General features: G+C 45.5%; 1 protein-coding gene across 1 annotated transcript in view; it reads left to right on the top strand.

Annotated features, from left to right (window-relative positions):
• The first annotated feature begins 240 nt into the window (after positions 1–240).
• LOC132385427 (butyrophilin subfamily 2 member A1-like) overlaps positions 241–22,070 on the top strand; it is a 51,614-nt gene continuing 29,784 nt past the window's right edge. The window contains exons 1-4 of the mRNA XM_059957488.1: positions 241–387; positions 3,053–3,158; positions 13,007–13,354; positions 13,997–14,278. Of these exons, the coding sequence (XP_059813471.1) occupies positions 3,083–3,158; positions 13,007–13,354; positions 13,997–14,278 (706 nt within the window). The 5' untranslated portion in view covers positions 241–387; positions 3,053–3,082. The remainder of the gene's footprint in view (positions 388–3,052; positions 3,159–13,006; positions 13,355–13,996; positions 14,279–22,070) is intronic.

Raw genomic sequence — 22,070 nt, 5'->3', positions numbered from 1 at the left:
GGGGGCGGGGTTTAGGCTGTGACGTAGTGTGAGTGACAGCGGGCTGGGGCAATAGAGAGAAGGTGAACTTTGCGCCGGGAAGTGTGGGGCGGGGTTTCGGCTGCGACGTATTGTGAGTGACAGAGGGCTCGGTCAATAGGGAGAAGGTGAACCGCGCCGGGGCGGGGTTTAGGTCGTGACGTAGTGTGAGTGACAGAGGGCTCGGTCAATAGGGAGAAGGTGAACCGCGCTGGGGCGGGGTTTAGGCCGTGACGTAGTGTGAGTGACAGAGGGCTCGGTCACCCCGTCGTGCTCGTCGCCGGACTGGTTCCAAAGTGAAAGTTCCGGGGGTAGAGACCCCGACGCTGCCCCGGGGCCGTGGCTGCCGCCGACCCGTCACCATCCCGGGTAAGTGTCCCGAAGCGGCCGGGAAGGGTTTGGGGAACGTGGGAAGGAGGGAGCGCGGCCTGGGCGAGTGGCCGTCTCCCCGCCGGAGTGCGGGTCACTGTCCCGGGATGGGGGTGGGGCGGGGGCGAGACTGCTGGAAATGCCGTGGGTCCAGGCCTGCCCGGAATGTCAGGCCTTCCGGGATCCGCAGTCGGACTTGCTCCCCCACCCCACCCCACCCACCCGCCGCGGCGCCATTTTGTCACTGTGTCCGGTTACTGTGGCTGCGGCTTCCCCCCGGTCGTGTCCAAAGCGGTGCCGTCTGTGTACTTCTCCTCCTGACAGTCACCTGTCTCCTGCAATCCGGGGGTGACAGGTTTGCCTGGAGCTCCGGTTCCCTTGTACGTTCTCTGGGGTGCTCCTGCTGCAGATGTGTTTGTCCCACACACAGTACAGAACATGGCTCACTGTGCCCTAACAGACGTGGGGTGGACAAATAACAACAGAAAGAGGGAAACATACGATGCGTTCCCTCACCCACGCCCGAGCCACTCTTAACACCGGGACCCTGAAAAGAATCGCGTTCAGTGTGCGTTTACATTATTTTCATCGCCCTTTCTCGTCAATCTCTCTCGTTGACTTGTCGCTGCCGAAGTCAAGAGAACCTTTTAAATCTGAATTCTGGTCCTGAGTGAAGGATAACTCTTTTTACGCACTCCTTTCATTGATCGCCCAATCGCCAGGTACCAAGTGTTCCCAACACAAACTTCTGTCACCTGCCTGACTCCTTCCCCAACAGCAGATCCAATAGACAATAGGTGCAGAGTAGGCCATCCGAGCCCGCGGCTGATCATCCACAGTCAGTACCCCGTCCTGCCTTCTCCCCATATCCCTTTACTTCGCTATCTTTAAGAGCTCTATCTAACTCTTTCTTGAAAGCATCCAGAGAATTGGCCTCCACTGCCTTCTGAGACAGAGCATTCCATAGATCCACAACTCTGTGGGTGAAAAAGTTTTTCCTCAACTCTGTTCTAAATGGCCTGCCCCTTATTCTTAAACTGTGGCCTCTGGTTCTGGACTCCCCCAACACCGGGAAGATGTTTCCTGCCTCTAGCATGTCCAATCCCTTTATAATGTCTCAATCAGATCCCCTCTCATCCTTCTAAATTCCAGTGTATACAGGCCCAGTTGCTCCAATCTTTCAACCTATGACCATCTGGGGAATTAACCTTGTGAACCTACGCTGCATTCCCTCAATAGCAAGAATGTTCTTCCTCAAATTTGGAGACCAAAATGAACACAATACTCCATGTGTGGTCTCACCAGGGCCCTGTACAACTGCAGAAGGACCTCTTTGCTCCTATACTCAACTCCCCTTGTTATGAAGGCCAACATGCTATTAGCTTTCTTCACTGCATCTGTGACTGTACTGATGTGACATTTCCACTGTCTAGTAATGTCACCCCTCCTCCTTTGATCCCTGCCGCTCTGTCATGTGTAAAACAATGGAACCCCCGTGTAGTGAGCTGCCAGTCCTTTCCCTCCTGCAACCGAGTCTCACTGATGGCTGTGATATGTAATTCCAGGCGTTGGTCCAGGTCCTGAGCTCATCTGCCTTTCCTATGATACTTCTTCAATTGAAATATGTGCATCGCAGCACATCAGTCACACCATCCTCAAACTTTTGATTCCTGACTTTGTCTGAGGTTTTACTAACATCTCCCTCCACAACCTTTCCACTAACTGTTCTGACACTCTGGTTCCCATCCCGCTACAAATCTAGCTCCTCCCCCCGTACAGCACTAGCAAACCTTCCTGCTGGAATATTAATCCATTTCCAGTCCAGGTGTAAACCGTCTCTTCTGTACTGGCCGCACCTTCCCTGGAAGAGAACCCAATGATCAAAAAAATCTTATGCTCTCCATCTTACACCAGCTCCTTGGCTACGTTTCTATTTCTGGCCTCACTAGCATGTAGCAATCCTGAAATCACAACCCTGGAGGGGAGGCCCTGTCCTTTAACTCCCTGAACGCTGTTTGCAGAACCTTGTCACTCTTCCTACCTGCGTCGTTGGTACCTACGTGGATCACACCCTCCCACTTAAGAATGCTGAGGACTCGATCTGAGAAGTCCTGATCTGTGGCACTGGGAAGCGACATACCATCTGATAGTCTCGTTCTTATCCACAGAGCCTCTGTTCTGTTCCCCTAACTAACAAATCCTCAATCACCACAGTTCACCTCTTCTCCCCCGTTTCCTTTTGGTTGGCTGAGCCACTCAGTGCCAGAGACCAGACCGCTGTGACTTTCCTCTGCTAGGTCATTCCCTCCTCCCCCAGCAGTATCCAAAGTGGTGTATCTGTTGTTGAGGGGATGACCACAGGGATACTCTACATTGGCTGTTTACCCTCTTTTCCCCTTCCTGACTGTCACCCAGTGTCCTGCACCTTGTGTGTAACCATCTCTCTCTATGTCCTGTCCATTGCCCCCCAGCATCCCAAATGATCTAGATTTTACCCACATCCAGCTCCAAATCCTTAACGCAGAGTAACTCCACTCTCAGCACAATGAACTGGGCGACTGTTTGGGGGTGGGATCTGCCACTTGCTCCTCTGGGGGATGGACGATGCTCTCAGTCTGGATGGTGCCCTGGTTTTTGTCTGACCATGGGTGGAATGTCATTTCAGGTTCCCGTGAACGTTGCTGTGGGATTCTCGATGACTGGGTATAGTCGAGCGATGAAGTGGCAATATCTTTTAGCGATTCTCCTCCTGCTGGTCACCACGTCTCTTGGTAAGACAGTGCAGTGTTCCTGGGCTCCCCTTTCCCAACTCCTCGGGACAATGCTTCCGATTGGGATGTCCTGGGCGGACAGTGTGGAACCTGCAGCCTTGGCTGAGGTGCTTTACATTGAGCGATGAATCTCCTGGCATTGGCGGAGACGGGTGGGTTTTGGAAATCAGTGATTGAGGTGACGAGGCGTCACAGTTAGTGTACAAGATGTTGGAGAAGAATAAGGCTATTCCATCCATCAGGTCATCTCCACCATTCATGTTCAAGTGTAGCTTATCGTCATACAACCGTAACCATACACACGTATACGGCCAGAAACGAGACAATGTCCCTCCGTACCAAGGTGCACAGTACAATACAGTAACTCACATACACAACACATAATTAATATTACCCCTATTAAATGAAGAAATAATGCTGGGCATTCCCGATGCCAGGTGAAAAGTAAACAGTATAACGCTGTGGCATTTCATTCTGGATGAGCCCTGGGACCACAGAGTTCCGTGGTCTCTCAACCTGGGGGAAGAAGCTGTTTCCCAACCGAATGCTGCAGTACCTCCTGCTGACTGGTGGGAGGGATGCTGAGGGCCCCGTGGCTGCTGCGCTCCTGATGATCCTCTAGCCCGATGGCTAATTTACTGTTGCTCTCAACCCCATTCTCCTGCCTTTTCCCCGTAACCTTCGACCACTGATTAATCTAGAACCTATCAACCTCCACTTTAAATATACCCGATTGCTCTGCTTCCACAGCCGTCAAGGAAACAAATTCCACAGATATGCCACCTTCTGGCTAAGGAAATTGCTCCTCGCCTCTGTTCTAAAGTGCTGTCCTTCTGTTCTGAGCTGTGTTCTCTGGCCCTCAGCTTCCCCACCCTCCACCTCCACTGTATCGCAGCCTTTCAATATTTGCCATTAAGCCATAAAGGTTTGGTTGTTAACCCTACCATTCCTGTGATAATTCTCATGAACCCCCTTGAGACACTCTCCAACGGCAGGACATCCATTATTACAGATGGATGATAAATGGCTTAACAGTTTTTTTTTGTAATTTATTTTTTATTGAAGTTTATCATCAAACAAACATTTCCAAAAGATGTATTTCAGACATTGTACATATAACTCATATAATCATATATGCTGCAAATCTCCACATAATATTTATCTGAGGTATACACTTATAGAAAAGAGAGGAAAGAAAGAACAAGCGAAAGGAGAAAACTATGTACAAATAGGGAGTGATCTTTTTTAAAAACAACATATTCATTGATTTGTGACAATAAAATCAGGCCTAAGAGGCATTATGTAGTTAAACCATTTTTCCCAGTATGAATCAAATTGTTCCAGCTTATGATTAACAGATGCTGTTATCTTCTCCATTTTGTAAATGTCCATTGTAATTTCCATCCACGTATTTAAGGTTGGGCTCTCCTGTGATAACCATTTCCTAGTAAGAGTCTTTTTACCAGCCACCAGCAGTATATTCATTAAATATTTATCTCTTTTCAACTATTCTTGAAGTATCTGGTCTTACTTTCTAAGGGTGTTTCACATTTAAAGATGTCTTGTAGGGCATTGTGTATCCCCCTCCAATAGTCTTTGATAATGGGGCATTCCCAGAAAATATGATAATGGTTTGCATTTTGATTTCCACAATTTCTCCAGCAAACAGGGAGGTTACTATCACAGTGGGATTTTTGGAGAGGGTGTAATAAAATATTTTATCAAGTTTTTCCATCCAAACTCCCTGCATTTCTGTGAACTGGTACACTTCCATTGATAACCTCCATATTATTGTCCATTCTTCCTCAGATATAATTATCCCTCCTTCCTTCTCCCATTTTGTTTTAATGTATGAAGTCAAATGTGTTTTAAGATTTGACAAACCCTTATACACACTTGAAATGATTCTACTACCGTTATCTGAATTATGTTTTTCTGAACAGCTCTATCAAACGTGTACTTGCCTTGGTTACATTTTTAACTGTCCTGTTAACATATTGTCATATCAGTAATTACCAATAAAAGTCTTGTTTTTCTAATAAGTATTTCTTTTTAAGCATTTCAAAACTGAACAGTGTTCCTCCTTTCATTATATTACAAAGAACTGTTATTCCTTTAGCTGTCCAGTCCTTAAATCTAGCATCCAATTTATTTGGCGTAAAATCTGAGTCATATGCACAGCATTTAAGAATTGCAATATCTCCCTCTAGTTTATATTCTTTTATAATCATTTTCCATATTTTAGGAGTCCATTTTACCCATGGGTTTTCAATAGTATTTATGTACCATTGCAAGTTGTTATCAGACAAAATTGCCAGTATGGGGATGGGAAGTACCCGCTCCTCAATGTTTTTCCATTGAGCGTCATGTGATGGGTTGCACCAACATATCACAGCTCTCAACTGAGCTGCAAAATAATAACCTCTAAGAGAAGGTAGGCCCCATCCCCCCATTTTCCTTGGCTGATTGCAAAGTTTTGAGACAAACTTTAGGCCTTTTAACTTGCCATATATATCTTGATAACATTTTGTTCCATTCATTGAATTGATTTTGATTAATCTCTATTGGTAGGGTCTGAAAGAGATATAACAGTCTGGGCAGTATATTCATTTTAATAGACTCAATCCTTGAATTGAGACTGAAAAAAGGAATCAGGTTCCATCTTGCCATATCTTCCTTAAATTTTTGTATAAAGGCTGATAATTACATTCTGATAATTTTGCCAAATCTTTTGGCATAATGATGCCCAAATATTTGAAAGACTCTGTGTGCCATGCCCAGGGTTATCTACTTTCAATTTCTCTTGGGCTATAGTTATATGAAAGTAATTGGGTTTTATCTATGTTGATCTTGTATATATAGAACATAGAATAGTACAGTACATTACAGGCCCTTCGGCCCACAATGTTGTACCGACCCTCAAACCTGCCTCCCATATAACCCCCCCCCCCACTTTAAATTCCTCCCTATACCTGTCTAGTAGTCTCTTAAACTTCACTAGTGTATCTACCTCCACCACTGACTCAGGCAGTGCATTCCATGCACCAACCACCCTCTGTGTGAAAACCCTTCCTCTAATATCCCCCTTGAACTTCCCTCCCTTTCCCTTAAAGCCATGTCCTCTTGCACTGAGCAGTGGTGCCCTGGGGATGAGGCTGGCTGTCCACTCTTGTCTATTCCTCTTAATATCTTGTACACCTCTATCATGTCTCCCCTCATCCTCCTCCTCTCCAAAGAGTAAAGTACTACCTCATTTAATCTCTGATCATAATCCATACTCTCTAAACCAGGCAGCATCCTGGTAAATCTCCTCTGTACTCTTTCCAATGCTTCCACATCCTTCTATAGTGAGGCGACCAGAACTGGACACAGTACTCCAAGTGTGGCCTAACGAGAGTTTTATAGAGCTGCATCATTACATCGCGTCTCTTAAACTCTGTCCCTCGACTTATGAAAGCTAACACCCCATAAGCTTTCTTAACTGCCCTATCTACCTATCTAACTTTATGGATATGTACCCCCAGATCCCTCTGCTCCTCCACAAGTATCCTGCCATTTATATTGTACCCTGCCTTGGAGTTTGTCCTTCCAAAGTGTACCACCTCACACTTCTCTGGGTTGAACTCCATCTGCCACTTCTCAGCCCACTTCTGCAACCTATCAATGTCTCTCTGCAATCATTGACAATCCTCACCACCAATACCATCAACCTTTGTGTCGTCTGCAAACTTGCCAACCCAACCTTCTACCCCCGCATCCAGGTCATTAATAAAAATCACGAAAAGTAGAGGTCCCAGAACAGATCCTTGTGGGACACCACTAGTCACAACCCTCCAATCTGAATGTGCTCCCTCCATCACAACCCTCTGCCTTCTGCAGGCAAGCCAATTCTGAATCCACCTGGCCAAACATCCCTGGATCCCATGCCTTCTGATTTTCTGAATAAGCCTACCGTGTGGAACCTTGTCAAATGCCTTACTAAAATCCATGTAGATCACATCCACTGCACTACCCTCATCTATATGCTTGGTCACCTCCTCAAAGAACTCTATCAGGCTTGTTAGGCACAATCTGCCCTTCACAAAGCCATGCTGACTGTCCCTGATCAGACCAGGATTCTCTAAATGCCCATAGATCCTGTCTCTAAGAATCTTTTCCAACAGCTTTCCCACCACAGACGCAAGGCTCACTGGTCTATAATTACCCAGACTATCCCTACTAACTTTTTTGAACAAGTGGACAACATTCGCCTCCCTCCAGTCCTCCGGTACCATTCCCATGGACAACGAGGATATAAAGATCTTAGCCAGAGGCTCAGCAATCTCTTCCGTCGCTTCGTGGAGCAGCCTGGGGAACATTCCGTCAGGCCCCGGGTCTTATCCGTCCTAATGTATTGTAACAACTCCAACACCTCCTCTCCCTTAATATCAACATGCTTCAGAACGTCATCCTCACTCATATTGTCCTCATCATCATCAATTTCCCTCTCAGTGGTGAATACCGAAGAGAAGTATTCATTGAGGACCTCGCTCACTTCCACAGCCTCCAGGCACATCTTCCCATCTTTATCTCTAATCGGTCCTACCTTCACTCCTGTCATCCTTTTGTTCTTGTAATTGAAGAATGCCTTGGGGTTTTCCTTTACCCTACTCGCCAAGGCCTTTTTGCCCCCTCCTTACTCACCTTAGCTCCTACTTTCTTGCTACCCTATATTCCTCAATAGCCCTATCTTATCCTTGCTTCCTAAAACTCATGTTTGCTGCCTTCTTCCACCTGACTAGATTTTCCACCTCACTTGTCACCCACCCATGGTTCCTTCATCCTACCATTCTTTATCTTTCTCACCGAGACAAATTTATCCCTAACATCCTGCAAGAGATCCTTAAACTTCGACCACATGTCCATAGTACATTTCCCTGCAAATCATCATCCCAATTCACACCCGCAAGTTCTAGCCTGATAGCCTCATAATTTGCCCTTACCCAATTAAAATTTTTCCTGTCCTCTCTGATTCTGTCCTTTTCCATGATAATGCTAAAGGCTAGGGAGCGGTAGTTACTGTCCCCCAGATGCTCACCCACTGAGAGATCTGTGACCTGACCTGGTTCGTTACCTAATACTAGATCTAGTATGGCATTCCCCCTAGTCAGCCTGTCAACACACTGTGACAGGAATCCGTCCTGGACACACTTAAACAAACTCAACAATTGAAACTAATATGGTGCCAATCAATATTAGGGAAGTTAAAGTCACCCATGATATTTCTGATAAAATATTTTGATAAAGTCACCCTGTTATTTTTGTACGTTTCCAAAATCTGCCTCCCAAACTGCTCCTCAGTATCTCTGCTGCTACCAGGGGGCCTATAGAATACCCCCAGTAGAGTAACTGCTCCCTTCCTGTTCCTGACTTCCACCCATACTGACTCAAAAGAGGATCCTGCTACATTACCCACCCTTTCTGTAGCTGTAATAGTATCCCTGACCAGTAATACCACCCCTCCTCCCCTTTTTTCAATTATCAGTATCCTGATATTTGACCATATTGTTCATAGGATTGCATCAATTTAGGTAGAGTATGTTGGTTGCCCTAGGTAGATCAAAATGTCATCCACATAACAAGCCAATTTATGCTCCGTCCCTTTAATAGTAATTCCCCTGATATCTTCATTTTGTCTGATTTATTGTGATAATGGTTCCAGATATAACGTGAAAAGTAGCGGTGACTATGCATAACTTTGTCTCGTGCCCCGTTCTAGGGTAAAACTATTTGATAAATATCCATTGATTTTAATCCTAGCAGTAGGATTGTCATATAGTGTCTGTATAGTTTTAATAATTGTGTCATGTAAACCAAATCTATGTAAAACTCTGTAAAGAAAATTCCAATTAACCGAATCAAATGCCTTTTCAGCGTAAACACTTATCAGCATTGCTTCGATTTAATTTTTTTGTAAATGATCCACAATGTGAAGTGTCCTTCGTATACTATGTTTGATGTTGTTATATAAAAACTGTTTGATCCTTACGTGTCAGAGTGAGTAGAAACTCTTCTGATCATTTGGCCATGATGGAGGTAAATAATCTATAATCTACATTAAGAACGGATATTGGTCTAAATGACCCGCATTCCATTTTATCCTTGCCTTCTTTTGGTATAGCTGAGATTATTGCTTCTTTCCAGCTGGGGGTGGGGTGGCTCTGTTGGTGAGGAATCATATTCAGTCCCTTGCGAGGGGGGTCATAGAATCAGGGGATGTAGAGTCAGTATGGATAGAACTGAGAAATTCTAAGGGGAGAAAGACCCTAATGGGAGTTATCTACAGGCCCCCAAACAGCAGTCTGGATGTAGGGTGTAAGTTGAATGAAGAGTTAAAATTGGCATGTCACAAAGGTAATGATGCAGTTGTCATGGGGGATTTCAACATGCAGGTAGACTGGGAGAATCAGAATGGTACTGGACCCCAAGAAATGTAGTTTGTGGAGTGCCTCCGAGATGGATTCTTAGAACAGCTTGTACTGGAGCCTACCAGGGAGAAGGCAATTCTAGATTTAGTGTTGTGCAATGAACCGGATTTGATCAGGGACCTGGAGGTAAATGAACCATTAGGAGATAGTGACCATAATATGATATGTTTTAACCTACAATTTGAGAAGGAGAAGGGAAAATCGGATGTGTCAGTATTACAGTTGAACAAAGTGAACTATGGAGCTATGGGGGAGGAGCTGGCCAAAGTTCAATGGAACAATACCTTAGCAGGGAAGACAGTGGAACAATAATGGCAGGTATTTCTGGGAATAATGCAGAAGGTGCAGGATCGGTTCATTCCAAAGAGGAAGAAAGATCCTAAGGGCAGTAAAGGGCGGCCGTGGCTGACGAGGGAAGTAAAGGGCAGGATAAAAATAAAAGAGAAGTATAACATAGCAAAGATGAGCGGGAAACTGGAGGACTGGGAAGCTCTTAAGGAGCAACAGAAGATAACTAAAAAGGCAATACGCCAAGAAAAAATGAGGTACGAAGGTAAACTAGCCAAGAATATAAAGGAGGGTAGTAAAAGCTTCTTTAGGTATGTGAATAGCAAAAAAATATTTCAAGACCAAAATTGGACCATTGAAGATAGAAACGGGTGAATTTATTGTGGGAAACAAGGAAATGGCAGATGAGTTGAACCAGTACTTTGGATCTGTCTTCACTAGGGAAGACACAAACAATCTCCCAGATGTAATAGTGGCCAAAGGAACTAGGGTAAAGGATGAACTGAAGGAAATTTTATATTAGGCAAGAAACTGTGTTGGATAGACTGTTGAGTCTGAAGGCTGATAAGTCCACGGGACCTGATGGTCTGCATCCTAGGGTACTTAAAGAGGTGGCTCTAGAAATCGTGGACGCATTGGTAATCATTTTCCAATGTTCTATAGATTCAGGAACAGTTCCTGCTGACTGGAGGGTGGCTAATGTTGTCCCACTTTTCAAGAAAGGAGGGAGAGAGAAAACAGGGAATTATAGCCTGACGTCAGTGGTGGGAAAGATGCTGGAGTCAATTATAAAAGAGGAAATTACGACACATTTGGATAGCAGTAGAAGGATCAGTCTGAGTCAGCATGGATTTATGAAGGGAAAATCATGCTTGACTAATCTTCTGGAGTTTTTTGAGGATGTAACTATGAAAATGGACAAGGGAGAGCCAGTGGATGTAGTGTACCTGGACTTCCAGAAAGCATTTGATAAAGTCCCACATAGGAAATTAGTGGGCAAAATTAGGGCACATGGTATTGGGGGCAGAGTACTGACATGGATTGAAAATTGGCTGGCTGACAGGAAACAAAGAGTCCAACGGGTCCCTTTCGGAATGCCAGGCTGTGACCAGTGGGGTACCGCAAGGTTCAGTGCTGGGACTGCAGCTGTTTACAATATACATTAATGATTTAGATGAAGGGATTAAAAGTAACATTAGCAAATTTGCTGATGACATACAGCTGGGTGGCAGTGTGAAACGTCAGGAAGATGTTATGAGAATGCAGGGTGACTTGGACAGGTTGGGTGAGTGGAAAAATGTATGGCAGATGCAGTTTAATGTGGATAAATGTGAGGTTATCCACTGGTGGCAAGAACAGAAAGGCAGATTACTATCTAAATGGAGTCAAGTTAGGAAAAGGGGAAGCACAACGAGATCTAGGTGTTCTTGTACATCAGTCAATGAAAGCAAGCATGCAGGTACAGCAGGCAGTGAAGAAAGCTAATGGCATACTGACCTTTGTAACAAGAGGAATTGAGTATAGGAGTAAAGAGGTCCTTCTGCAGCTGTACAGGGCCCTGGTGAGACCCCACCAGGAGTATTGTGTGCAGTTTTGGTCTCCAAATTTGAGGAAGGACATTCTTGCTATTGAGGGAGTGCAGCGTAGGTTCACAAGGTTAATTTCCGGAATGGCGGGACTGTCACATGTTGAAAAATTGGAGCGACTAGGCTTGTATACACTGGAATTTAGAAGGATGAGAGGGGATCTGATTGAAACATATAAGATTATTAAGGAATTGGACACGCTGGAGGCAGGAAGCATGTTCCCACTGATGGGTGAGTCCAGAACTAGAGGCCTCAGTTTAAGAATAAGGGGCAGGCCATTTAGAACAGAGATGCGGAAAAACTTTTTCACCCAGAGAGTGGTGGATATATGGAATGCTCTGTCCCAGAAGGCAGTGGAGGCCAAGTCTCTGGATGCATTCTAGAGAGAGTTAGATAAAGCTCTTATAGATAGCGGGGTCAAGGGATATGGGGAGGGGTACTGATTGTGTAAGATCAGCCATGATCACAGTGAATGGCGGTGCTGGCTAGAAGGGCCGAATGGCCTACTCCTGCACCTATTGTCTATTGGGTGGCATTTGTGCCTTTTTTAGAGCCAGTTCAGTGTGGGGAATAAGACAGGAATTAACTCATTTTGAAATTCTTTTACCACTCTGCCGTATACCCATCTAATCCTGGTGATTTGCTTAATTTAAGCCTATTAATTGCAGCTTTTAGTTTAACTTCAGTTATGTCAGCAGTCATTCTTCTATTTTGTTCTTCGCTTACAGTGGGTAACTAGAGAATTCAAGAAGGTGTCAATTTGGGTTATGCTTCCCCCGGAACTTTGGAATATAAAGTTTTGTAAAACAGTTCAAAAGCTTCTTGAATTTCACTGAGTTTAATTTTTATCATTTCTGCTCTTGGATCCCTAATTCTATGAATTGTATTTTCTGCTGTTTTTTTTCCATTTTCCATGCCAGTATTTTTATAGATTTAGATCCACTTTTATAGTGCCTCTGTTTCAGAAACATTAAATTTTCCCTGATGTTATGATTAATATTGTAATAATTATTCAGAAATGCAGCAGGTTAAGAGGCCCGTGTGACTATGTCTGTCGGATATTCCCGTCTTCATGTTTAGTTGTTATTGAACCACACAGGAATACAGCCGAACGAAACAGTGTTCCTCTGGGGGTCAAGGTGCAATAGTCAGACACAGCACAAGGCATATTCAGCACATATGAGTCAGCAATAAGTGTGCAGTTTCACAAAAATATAATCTAGCCCAGGCCCTGTAGTTTGATGATGCACAGGATGTTGTTGGCAAGAAGAAGCTGGCAGCAGTCCCATGATCACTCACTTGCAGATCCGCACACACGATCCAGCTTGTCTTCCACCGAGCAAACACTAGAGAGCAGCACCAACCACACTGATTAACTTGACGCCTCTGCTGCTGGAATACGATAAATTACGTGCAGATTAAGTCAGTGACGATAATTCTGTCTCTATAAAGTGTCTGAGAGGGTTACTGTCGACACTCTGACTGTGTTTTACCTGCACGTCCCCAGGGGAGTTTATCGTGGTCACTCCGAGCAAGCCTGTCGTGGCTGAGGTCGGCCAGGATGCTGTGTTGGGTTGCCAGCTGGTTCCGGCCGAGGTCCCTGTGGAGATGGAGGTGCGCTGGTTCCGGGAGGACTGGTCCAAGGTGGTGCACCTGTACCGGAAGGGGCAGGACAGTCCTGAGTCCCAGATAGCACAGTACTCCGGGAGGACGGAGCTGTTCAAGGACTCCTTTCCCCAGGGGAACGTCTCCCTGCTGCTGAAGAAGGTGACCGTGCGCGATGCGGGACGCTACAAGTGCTTCGTGGTCTCCAAGACACTGGACGAGGAGGGCTCTCTGCAGCTGCAAGTTGCCAGTGAGTGAGGGTGTCACTGGACAGCGGGAAATGGGCTGGGGGGGGGTGGCGTTTGCAGGGGACCGAGAGGGTACTTTGTCGCAGCGGAGGCAGGACAGTGCAGGTAGCAGGAGGTTAGCTGGGGGGCGGGGCTGGATAAGGTGGAGAGGCTGGGCAGTATAAGGGAAGTGGAGGTGAGGGAGGACAGGATGAGGGGAGGGGAGGGAGGGTGGGATGACAGGATGGGAGTTGGGTGAGACAAGGAGTGGAGAGGGAGGGTGGGATAAGGGGAGAGGGAGGGTGGGATATGGGGAGTGGAGAGGGAGGGTGAGACAAGGAGAGGGGAGTGGAGAGGAAGGGTGGGATATGGGGAGTGGAGAGGGAGGGTGGGAGGATGGGATGGGAGTTGGGAGGGAGGGCAAGAGAAGGGGAGAGGGACAGTGGGATGCTTGGAAAGGATGAGCGAGTGCAGAGGGGACAGTGTGCTGTGGAACGGTGAGGCTGGTTGCTTACTGAGACAGGTGTACTGAATGAGATGTTGATATGTCTAGGGGTTGAGAGAGGTCACTATGGTGATTCGGGGAATGCAGGGGGAAAACTCCTTTGTGAGCTCCTGTTTAAACTGAACTGGCGCCATTGCCCACTGACACCCCTCCCCTCCAGGTATGGGACAGCAGCCCACGATGAAGATGGTGGGCTACGAGGGCAACGGGATCCTGGTGGGCTGCATCTCGGAGAAGTGGTTCCCGCGGCCGCAAGTGATGTGGCGGGACGCCGCGGGTCAGCGCATCTCAGCACACAAGGAGTCGGAGGTAGCGGACGATGCTGGGCTCCTGAGAGTGGAGAGTGTCATCGCTGTGAGTCACGCCACGCCTGGCGTGTACTCCTGTGTCATCCAAAACCAGCTTCTGGGCCGGGAGTACGAGGGTCGGCTGGAGATACCAGGCATGTTCACCCTGTGCTCAGCTCTGGCCAATGTTACAGATGGGGTTACACATCTTGGGGGGAGTGACACGGGCTTTGAAGGTGGTGCAGAGGAGGGTCACTAGGTCGAGTTTGGAGGTGAGGGGGTTGTCCTTTAAAGAGGGATTGAGTTGACTGGGGCTATTCTTGCTGAAATTCACATTTGTAAAATGAATTTATAATCAGAGTGCATATATTTTGCCATATGCTACCTGGAGTTCCATTTACTTGATGGCATTTACAAGAAATATAAAGAAATACAATAGAATTTCTGATAAACTGAAAAATAACTAAAAAAGATTATATTTTGCAAATAGAAAAGATAATATTGTGAACATGAGTTGAAAAGAGTTCCTGAAGGTGGGCACCACACAAGATGCTGGAGGAACTCGGCGGGCCAGGGAGCATCCATGGCAAAGAGTACAGTCGCTGTTTTGGGGGGAGACTCTTGGGCAGGAGTTTGCAGTTGTAGAATCAGATCAGAGTTGTGGAGAGTGAGGTTCTCCACACTGCTTCAGAGTATGATGGTTGTCGGGTAACAACTGTTCCTGAACCTGGTGGTGTGGGAGCGAAGACTCCAGTTCCTCCTGTTCAGAAGAATGAGAGGGGATCTTCAAGGGATTAGATGAGGGATTATCTTCATTTATCACCGGTACATCGAAATAGGGGACTCAGTGAGTGAACAGACAGGAGATTCTGTTAATGTGAACGGGACATCTGGGTGGTATGTTGCCTCCCAGGTGTCAGAGTCAGGGATATCTCAGATTGCATCAACATTTTGGAGAGGGAGGGAGACCAGCCGGATGTCTTGGTACATATTGGTACCAATAACAGAGGAAGGAAAGGCAATGAGGTCCTGTGAAGAGATTTTAGTGAGCTCGGTGGAAAGCTGAGAAGCAGGATGTCCCGGGTAGTAATTTCTGGATCGCTGCCTGGGCCATGTGCCAGTGAGGGTAGAAACAGGATGATTTGGCAGATAAATGTGTGGCTGAGAAAGTGGGTGGGAACTGGAGTGAAGAGACGCAGGATAGGACGGATGGTAAAAAAGTAAAGATAGCGTGCAGTCTGGATGTCAGGAAGGACAGGCAGCTGATGCGACGTAGTCACAGGCAATAGGACAAGTATCAAAACATTAGTGCTGCAGAATCAGAAAGGATAGCAAATACAGTACTCAAGATGCGGGATCTCAATGAGTGGAGTATAAGAAGTGTCATGGCTGCAGAAAAGGTTGATGTCATGGAGGGATTGTATACGGAGTCTGTGGGTGGAGGGTAGGAACAGGAAGGAGGTCAATAATTCTACTGGGTGTTTTTAATAGGCTGCTCAATAGTAACAGGGATATCGAGGAGCAGATAGGGAAACAGATCCTGGAAAGGTGTAATAATAACAGAGTTGTCGTGGTGGGAGATTTTAATTTCCCAAATATCGATTGGCATCTCCCTAGAGCAAGGGGTTTAGATGGGGTGGAGTTTGCTAGGTGTGTTCAGGAAGGTTTCCTGACACAATATGTAGATAAGTGATCATAGTTCTATCTCCTTTACAATGGCATTGGAGAGAGATAGGAACAGACAAGTTAGAAAAGTGTTTAATTGGAGTAAGGGGAATTATGAGGCTGTCAGGCAGGAACTTGGAATCTTAAATTGGGAACAGATGTTCTCAGGGAAATGTATGGAAGAAATGTAACAAATTTTCAGGGGTTATTTGTGTGGAGTTCTGCATAGGTCAGGAAAGTTATGGTAGGGTACAGGAACTGTGGTGTACAAAGGCTGTAGAAAATCTAGTCAAGAAGAAAAAAGCTTACAAAAAGTTCAGAGAGCTAGGTAATGTTAGAGATCTAGAAGATTATAAGGCTAGCAGGAAGGAGTTTATAAAGGAAATTAGGAGAGCCAGAAGGGGCCATGGGAATTCCTTGGCAAGCAAAATTAAGGAAAACCCCAAGGCATTCTGCAAGTATGTGAAGAGCAAGAGGATAAGATGTGAAAGAATAGGACCTATCAAGAGTGGCAGTGGGAAAGTGGGTATGCAACCAGAGGAAATAGCAGGGGTACTTAATGAATACTTTACTTCAGTATTCACTATGGAAAAGGATCTTGGTGATTGTAGTGATGACTTGCAGCAGACTGAAAAGCTTGAGCATGTAGATGTTAAGAAAGAGGATGTACTGGAGCTTTTGGAAAGCATCAAGTTGGGTAAGTCACCGGGACCGAATGAGATGGACCCCAGGCTACTGTGGGAGGCAAGGGAGTAGATTGCTGAGCCTCTGGCAATGATCTTTACATCATCAATGGGGACAGGAGACGTTCCAGAGGATTGGAGGGTTGCGGATGTTGTTCCCTTATTTAAGAAAGGGAGTAGAGATAGCCCAGGAAATTATAGACCAGTGAGTCCTACCTCAGTGGTTGGTAAGTTGATGGACAAGATCCTGAGGCAGGATTTATGAACATTTGGAGAGGTATAATATGATTAGGAATAGTTAGCATGGCTTTGTCAAGGGCAGGTCCTGCCTTACGAGCCTGATTGAATTTTTTGAGGATGTGAGTAAACACATTGATGAAGGGAGAGCAGTAGATGTAGTGTATATGGATTTCAGCAAGGCATTTGATAAGGTACCACGTGCAAGGCTTATTGAGAAAGTAAGGAGGCATGGGATGCAAGGGGACATTACTTTGTGGATCAAGAACTGGCTTGTCCACAGAAGGCAAAGAGTGGTTGCAGACGGGTCATATTCTGAATGGAGGTCGGTGTGTCTCAGGGGAACTGTTCTGGGACCCCTACACTTTGTGATTTTTATAAATGACCTGGACGAAGAAGTGGAGAGATGGGTTAGTAAGTTTGCTGATGACACAAAAGTTGGAGGTGTTGTGGATAGTGTGGAGGGCTGTCAGAGGTTACAATGGGACGTTGATAGGATGCAAAACTGCACTGAAAGTGGCAGATGGAGTTCAACCCAGATGAATGTGAGGTGGTTCATTTTGGTAGGTCAAATATGATGGCAGAATATAGTATTAATGTAAGACTCTTGGCAGTGTGGAGGATCAGAGGGATCTTGGGGTCCGAGTCCATAGGACACTCAAAGCAGCTGTGCAGGCTGACTCAGTGGTTAAGAAGGCGTACGGTGCATTGACCTTCATCGATCGTGGAATTGAATTTAGGAGCCGAGAGGTAATGTTGCAGCTATTTATTCTTGGAGCGACAGAGATGAGAGGTGACCTGATAGAGGTGTATAAAGATGATGAGAGGCATTGATCGTGTGGACAGTCAGAGGCTTTTTCCCAGGGCTGAAAAGAGGACACAGGAGGACACAGGTTTAAGGTGCTGAGAATAGGTACAGAGGAAATGTCTGGGGCAAGTTTTTTACTCAGAGTGGTGATTGCATGGAATGGGCAGCCGGCAATGGTGGTGAAGGCGGATATGATAGGGTCTTTTAAGAGTCTTTTGGATAGGTACATGGAGCTTAGAAAAATAAAGGGCTATGGGTAAGCCTAGTAATTTCTAAGGTAGGGACATGTTAGGATCAACTTTGTGGGCCGAAGGGTCTGTATTGTGCTGTAGGTTTTCTATGTTTTTAAGAAATAAGGTGGATGATCTTGTTACAGTATTACAGATTGCCAGGTATGCTGTTGTGGCCATCACTGAATCGTGGCTGAAGAATGGTTGAATGGTCAGCAGGAAGAAGGCAGCATACATGAGGTTTAGGAAGCAAGGATCAGATGGGGCTATTGAGGAATATAGGGTAGCAAGAAAGGAGCTTAAGGGGCTGAGGAGAGCGAGAAGGGGGCATGAGAAGGCCTTGGCGAGTAGGATAAAGGAAAACCCCAAGGCATTCTTCAATTATGTGAAGAACAAAAAGATGACAGGAGTAAAGGTAGGACCGATTGGAGATAAAGGTGGGAAGATGTGCCTGGAGGCTGTGGAAGTGAGCGAGGTCCTCAATGAATACTTCTCTTCGGTATTCACCACTGAGAGGGAACTTGATGATGATGAGGACAATATGAGTAAGGTTGAAGTTGTGGATCATGTTGATATTAAGGGAGAGGAGGTGTTGGAGTTGTTAAAATACATTAGGATGGGTAAGTCCTCGGGGCCTGATGGTATATTCTCCAGGCTGCTCCACGAGGCGAGGGAAAAGACTGCTGAGCCTCTGGCTAAGATCTTTATGTCCTCATTGTCCAAGGCAATGGTACCAGAGGATTGGAGGGAGGCGAATGTTGCCCTCTTGTTCAATAAAGGTAGTAGGGATAGTCCGGGTAATTATAGACCAGTGAGACTTACATCTTTTGGCCCTTGGCTGTGCCGAACCATTTTTCTGCCTAGTCCCACTGACCTGCACCTGGCTCTTATCCGTCCATACACCTCTCATCCATGTTTTTCTTAAATGTTAAAAGTGAGCCCGCATTTACTTCATCTGGCAGCTCATTCCACACTCCCACCACTCTCTCTGTGAAGAAGCCCCCCCCCCCCCAATGTTCCCTTTAAACTTTTCCCCCTTCACCCTTAACCCATGTCCTCTGGTTTTTTTTCTCCCCTGGCCTCAGTGGAAAAAGCCTGCTTGCATTCACTCTATCTATACCCATCATAATTTTATACTCTATCAAGTCTCCCCTCATTCTTCTACACTCCAGTGAATAAAGCCCTAACCTATTCAACCTTTCTCTGTAGCTCAGTTTCTCAAGTCCCAGCAATATCCTTGTAAACCTTCTCTACACTCTTTCAACCTTATTAATATCCTTCCTGTAATTAGGTGACCAAAACTGCACACAATACTCCAAATTCGGTCTCACCAATGCCTTATACAACCTCACCATTACATTCCAACTCTTATACTCAATACTTCGATTTATAAAGGCCAATGTACCAAAAGCTCTCTTTACGACCCTATCTACTTGTGATGCCACTTTTAGGGAATTATGTATCTACTCCTAGATCCCTCTGTTCTACTGCACTCCTCAGTGCCCTACCATTTACCTTGTATGTTCTACCTTGGTTTGTCCTTCCAAAGTGCAATACCTCACACTTGTTTGTATTAAACTCCATCTGCCATTTTTCAGCCCATTTTTCCAGCTGGTCCAGATCCCTCTGCAAGCTTTGAAAACCTTCCTTACTGTCCACTACACCTCCAATCTTTGTATCATCAGCAAATTTGCTGATCCAATTTACCACATTATCATCCAGATCATTGTTATAGATGACAAACAACAATGGACCCAGCACTGATCCCTGTGGCACACCACTAGTCACAGGCCTCCACTCATAGCAATCCTCCACTACCACTCTCTGGCTTCTCCCATTGAGCCAATGTCTAATCCATGTATACCTAGCGACTGAATCTTCCTAACTAACCTCCCATGCGGGACCTTGTCAAAGGCCTTACTGAAGTCCATGTGTACAACATCCACTGCCTTCCCTTCATCCACTTTCCTGGTAACCATCTCGAAAAACATGACCTACCACAAAGCCATGTTGAATCTCCCTAATAAGTCCCTCTCTATCCAAATACTTGTAGATCCTATCTCTTAGTACTCTTACCAATAATTTACCTACTACTGATGTCAAACTTACCGGCCTATAATTTCCCGGATTGCTTTTAGATAGTAAAAGTATTTTCCAAGTATGTTTAAAAATAAAAGAGAAATGAGAGTGGATATAGGACCACTAGAAAATGAGGCAGGAGAAATAATAATGGTGGACAAGGAGATGGCAGTTAAACTAAATGACTATTTTGCATCAGTCTTCACTGTGGAAGACACCAACAGTGTGCCTGATGTTGTAGAGTGTGAAGGAAGAGAAGTGGGTGCAATCACTATTACAAGAGAGAAGGTGCTCAAAAGCTGAAAGATCTAACGGTATGTAAGTCACCCGGACATGATGAACTGCACCCTTGGGTTCTGAAAGAGGTAACGTTGCAGATTCTGGCAGCTTTAGAAATGATTTTTCAAAAATCATTGGACTGTGGCATGGTGCCAGATGACTGGAAAGTTGCAACTGTTACTCCATTCTTTCAGAAAGGAGGAAGGCAGCAGAAAGGAAATTATAGGCCAGTTCGTCTGACCTCAGTGATTGGGAAGATGTTGGAGTCAACTGTTGAGGATGAGGTGATGAAGTACTTGGTGACACAGAACAAAATAGGACAAAGTCAGCATGGTTTCCTGCCTGACGAACCTGTTAGAATTCTTTGAGGAGATTACAAGTCAGATAGATAAAGGAGATGCAGTGGATGTTTTATATTTGAACTTTCAGAAGGCATTTGGCAAAGTGTCACACATGAGGCTGCTTCCCAAGTTAAGAGCCCACGGTATTACAGGAAAGTTAGTAACATGGTTCGAGCATTGGCTAATTGGTAGGAGCAGTGAGTGGGAATAAAAGGATCCTTTTCTGGTTGGTTGCCAGTGACTAGTGGTGTTCCACAGGGGTCAGTGTTGGGACCATTTCTTTTTCTGCTGTATAGAAACGATTTCGATAATGGCATAGATGTTGCCAAATTTGCAGATGATACGAAGATTGATGGAGGAAACAGGTAGTGCTGAGGAAACAGGTAGGCTGCAGGACTTGGACAGATTTGCGAATGGGCAAGAAAGTGCAAGTGAAGTACAATGTTGGAAAATGCATGGCCATGCACTTTGGTGGAAGAAATAAATGTGCAGACTATTTTCTAAACAGGGAGAAAATCCAGGAATCTGAGATGCAGAGGGACCTGGGAGTTTTGTGCAGAACACTCTAAAGGTTAACTTGCAGGTTGAGTTGGTGGTGACAAAGGCAAATGCCACGTTAGCATTCATTTCAAGAGGTCTAGAATACAAGAGCAGGGATGTGATGCTGAGGCTTTATAAGGCACTGGTGAGGCCTCACCTTGAGTATTGTGAATGGTTTTGGGCCCCTCATCTTAGAAAAGATGTGTTGGCATTGAAGAGGGTCCAGAGGAGGTTCACAAGGATGATTCCAGGAATGAAAGGGTTATTATACGAGGAATGTTTGATGGCTCTGGGTCTGTACTTGCTGTAATTCAGGAGGATGTGGGGGGGGGGGGGGTGTTAGGATCTCATTGAATCCTTTCAAATGTTGAGAGGTCCATTCAGAGTAGATGTGGAAAGGATGTTTCCCAAGGTGAGAGAGTCTAGGACAATAGGACACAGCCTCAGGATAGAGGGGTGCCCTTTCAAAACAGAGATGCAGAGAAATTCCTTTAGCCAAAGGGTGGTGAATTTGTGGAATTTCTTGCCACAGGCGGCTTTGGAGGCCAGGTTGTTGGGTGTATTTAAGGCAGAGATTGATAGGTTCTTCATTGGACATGGCATCAAAGGTTATGGGGAGAAGGCCGGGGACTGGCCAAGAACTGATTGAGGAGGAGATAGAAAAAAAGGGATCAGCCATGATTGAATGGCGGAGCAGACTCGATGAGCCAGATGCCCTAATTCTGCTCCTATATCTATGGTCTTATGGAAATGCATTGTTGGTGTCAATAACCAACACAATCCAATGGTGTGCTGGGGGCAACCTGCAAGTGTTGTAACGCTTCCAGTGCCAATGTAACATGCCCACCCCTAACTACCTCTATTTTCCATCACAATCCCATTCTCCTGTTTTTCCCTGTTTTTTTACCTTTGAGCCCCTTACTGATTGAGAACTTATCTACCTTTGCCGACTGTTCTTGCCACGATGATTTGTTTTTTGGAACTTTATCACAGTGTGGAAAATGCCCTGGTTCACATCTTTACTGGTATGCTGTAGGTATTATGCTGTATGCTCTTGAAGAGCTGCTGTTTTGCTTTCAGCCTGT

The sequence above is a fragment of the Hypanus sabinus genome, assembly GCF_030144855.1.
Source record: "Hypanus sabinus isolate sHypSab1 chromosome 5 unlocalized genomic scaffold, sHypSab1.hap1 SUPER_5_unloc_1, whole genome shotgun sequence".
NCBI classification, from domain to species: domain Eukaryota; kingdom Metazoa; phylum Chordata; class Chondrichthyes; order Myliobatiformes; family Dasyatidae; genus Hypanus; species Hypanus sabinus.
The sequence above is the reverse complement of the archived record's forward strand: the minus strand, read 5'-3'. Positions and strand labels throughout refer to the sequence as shown.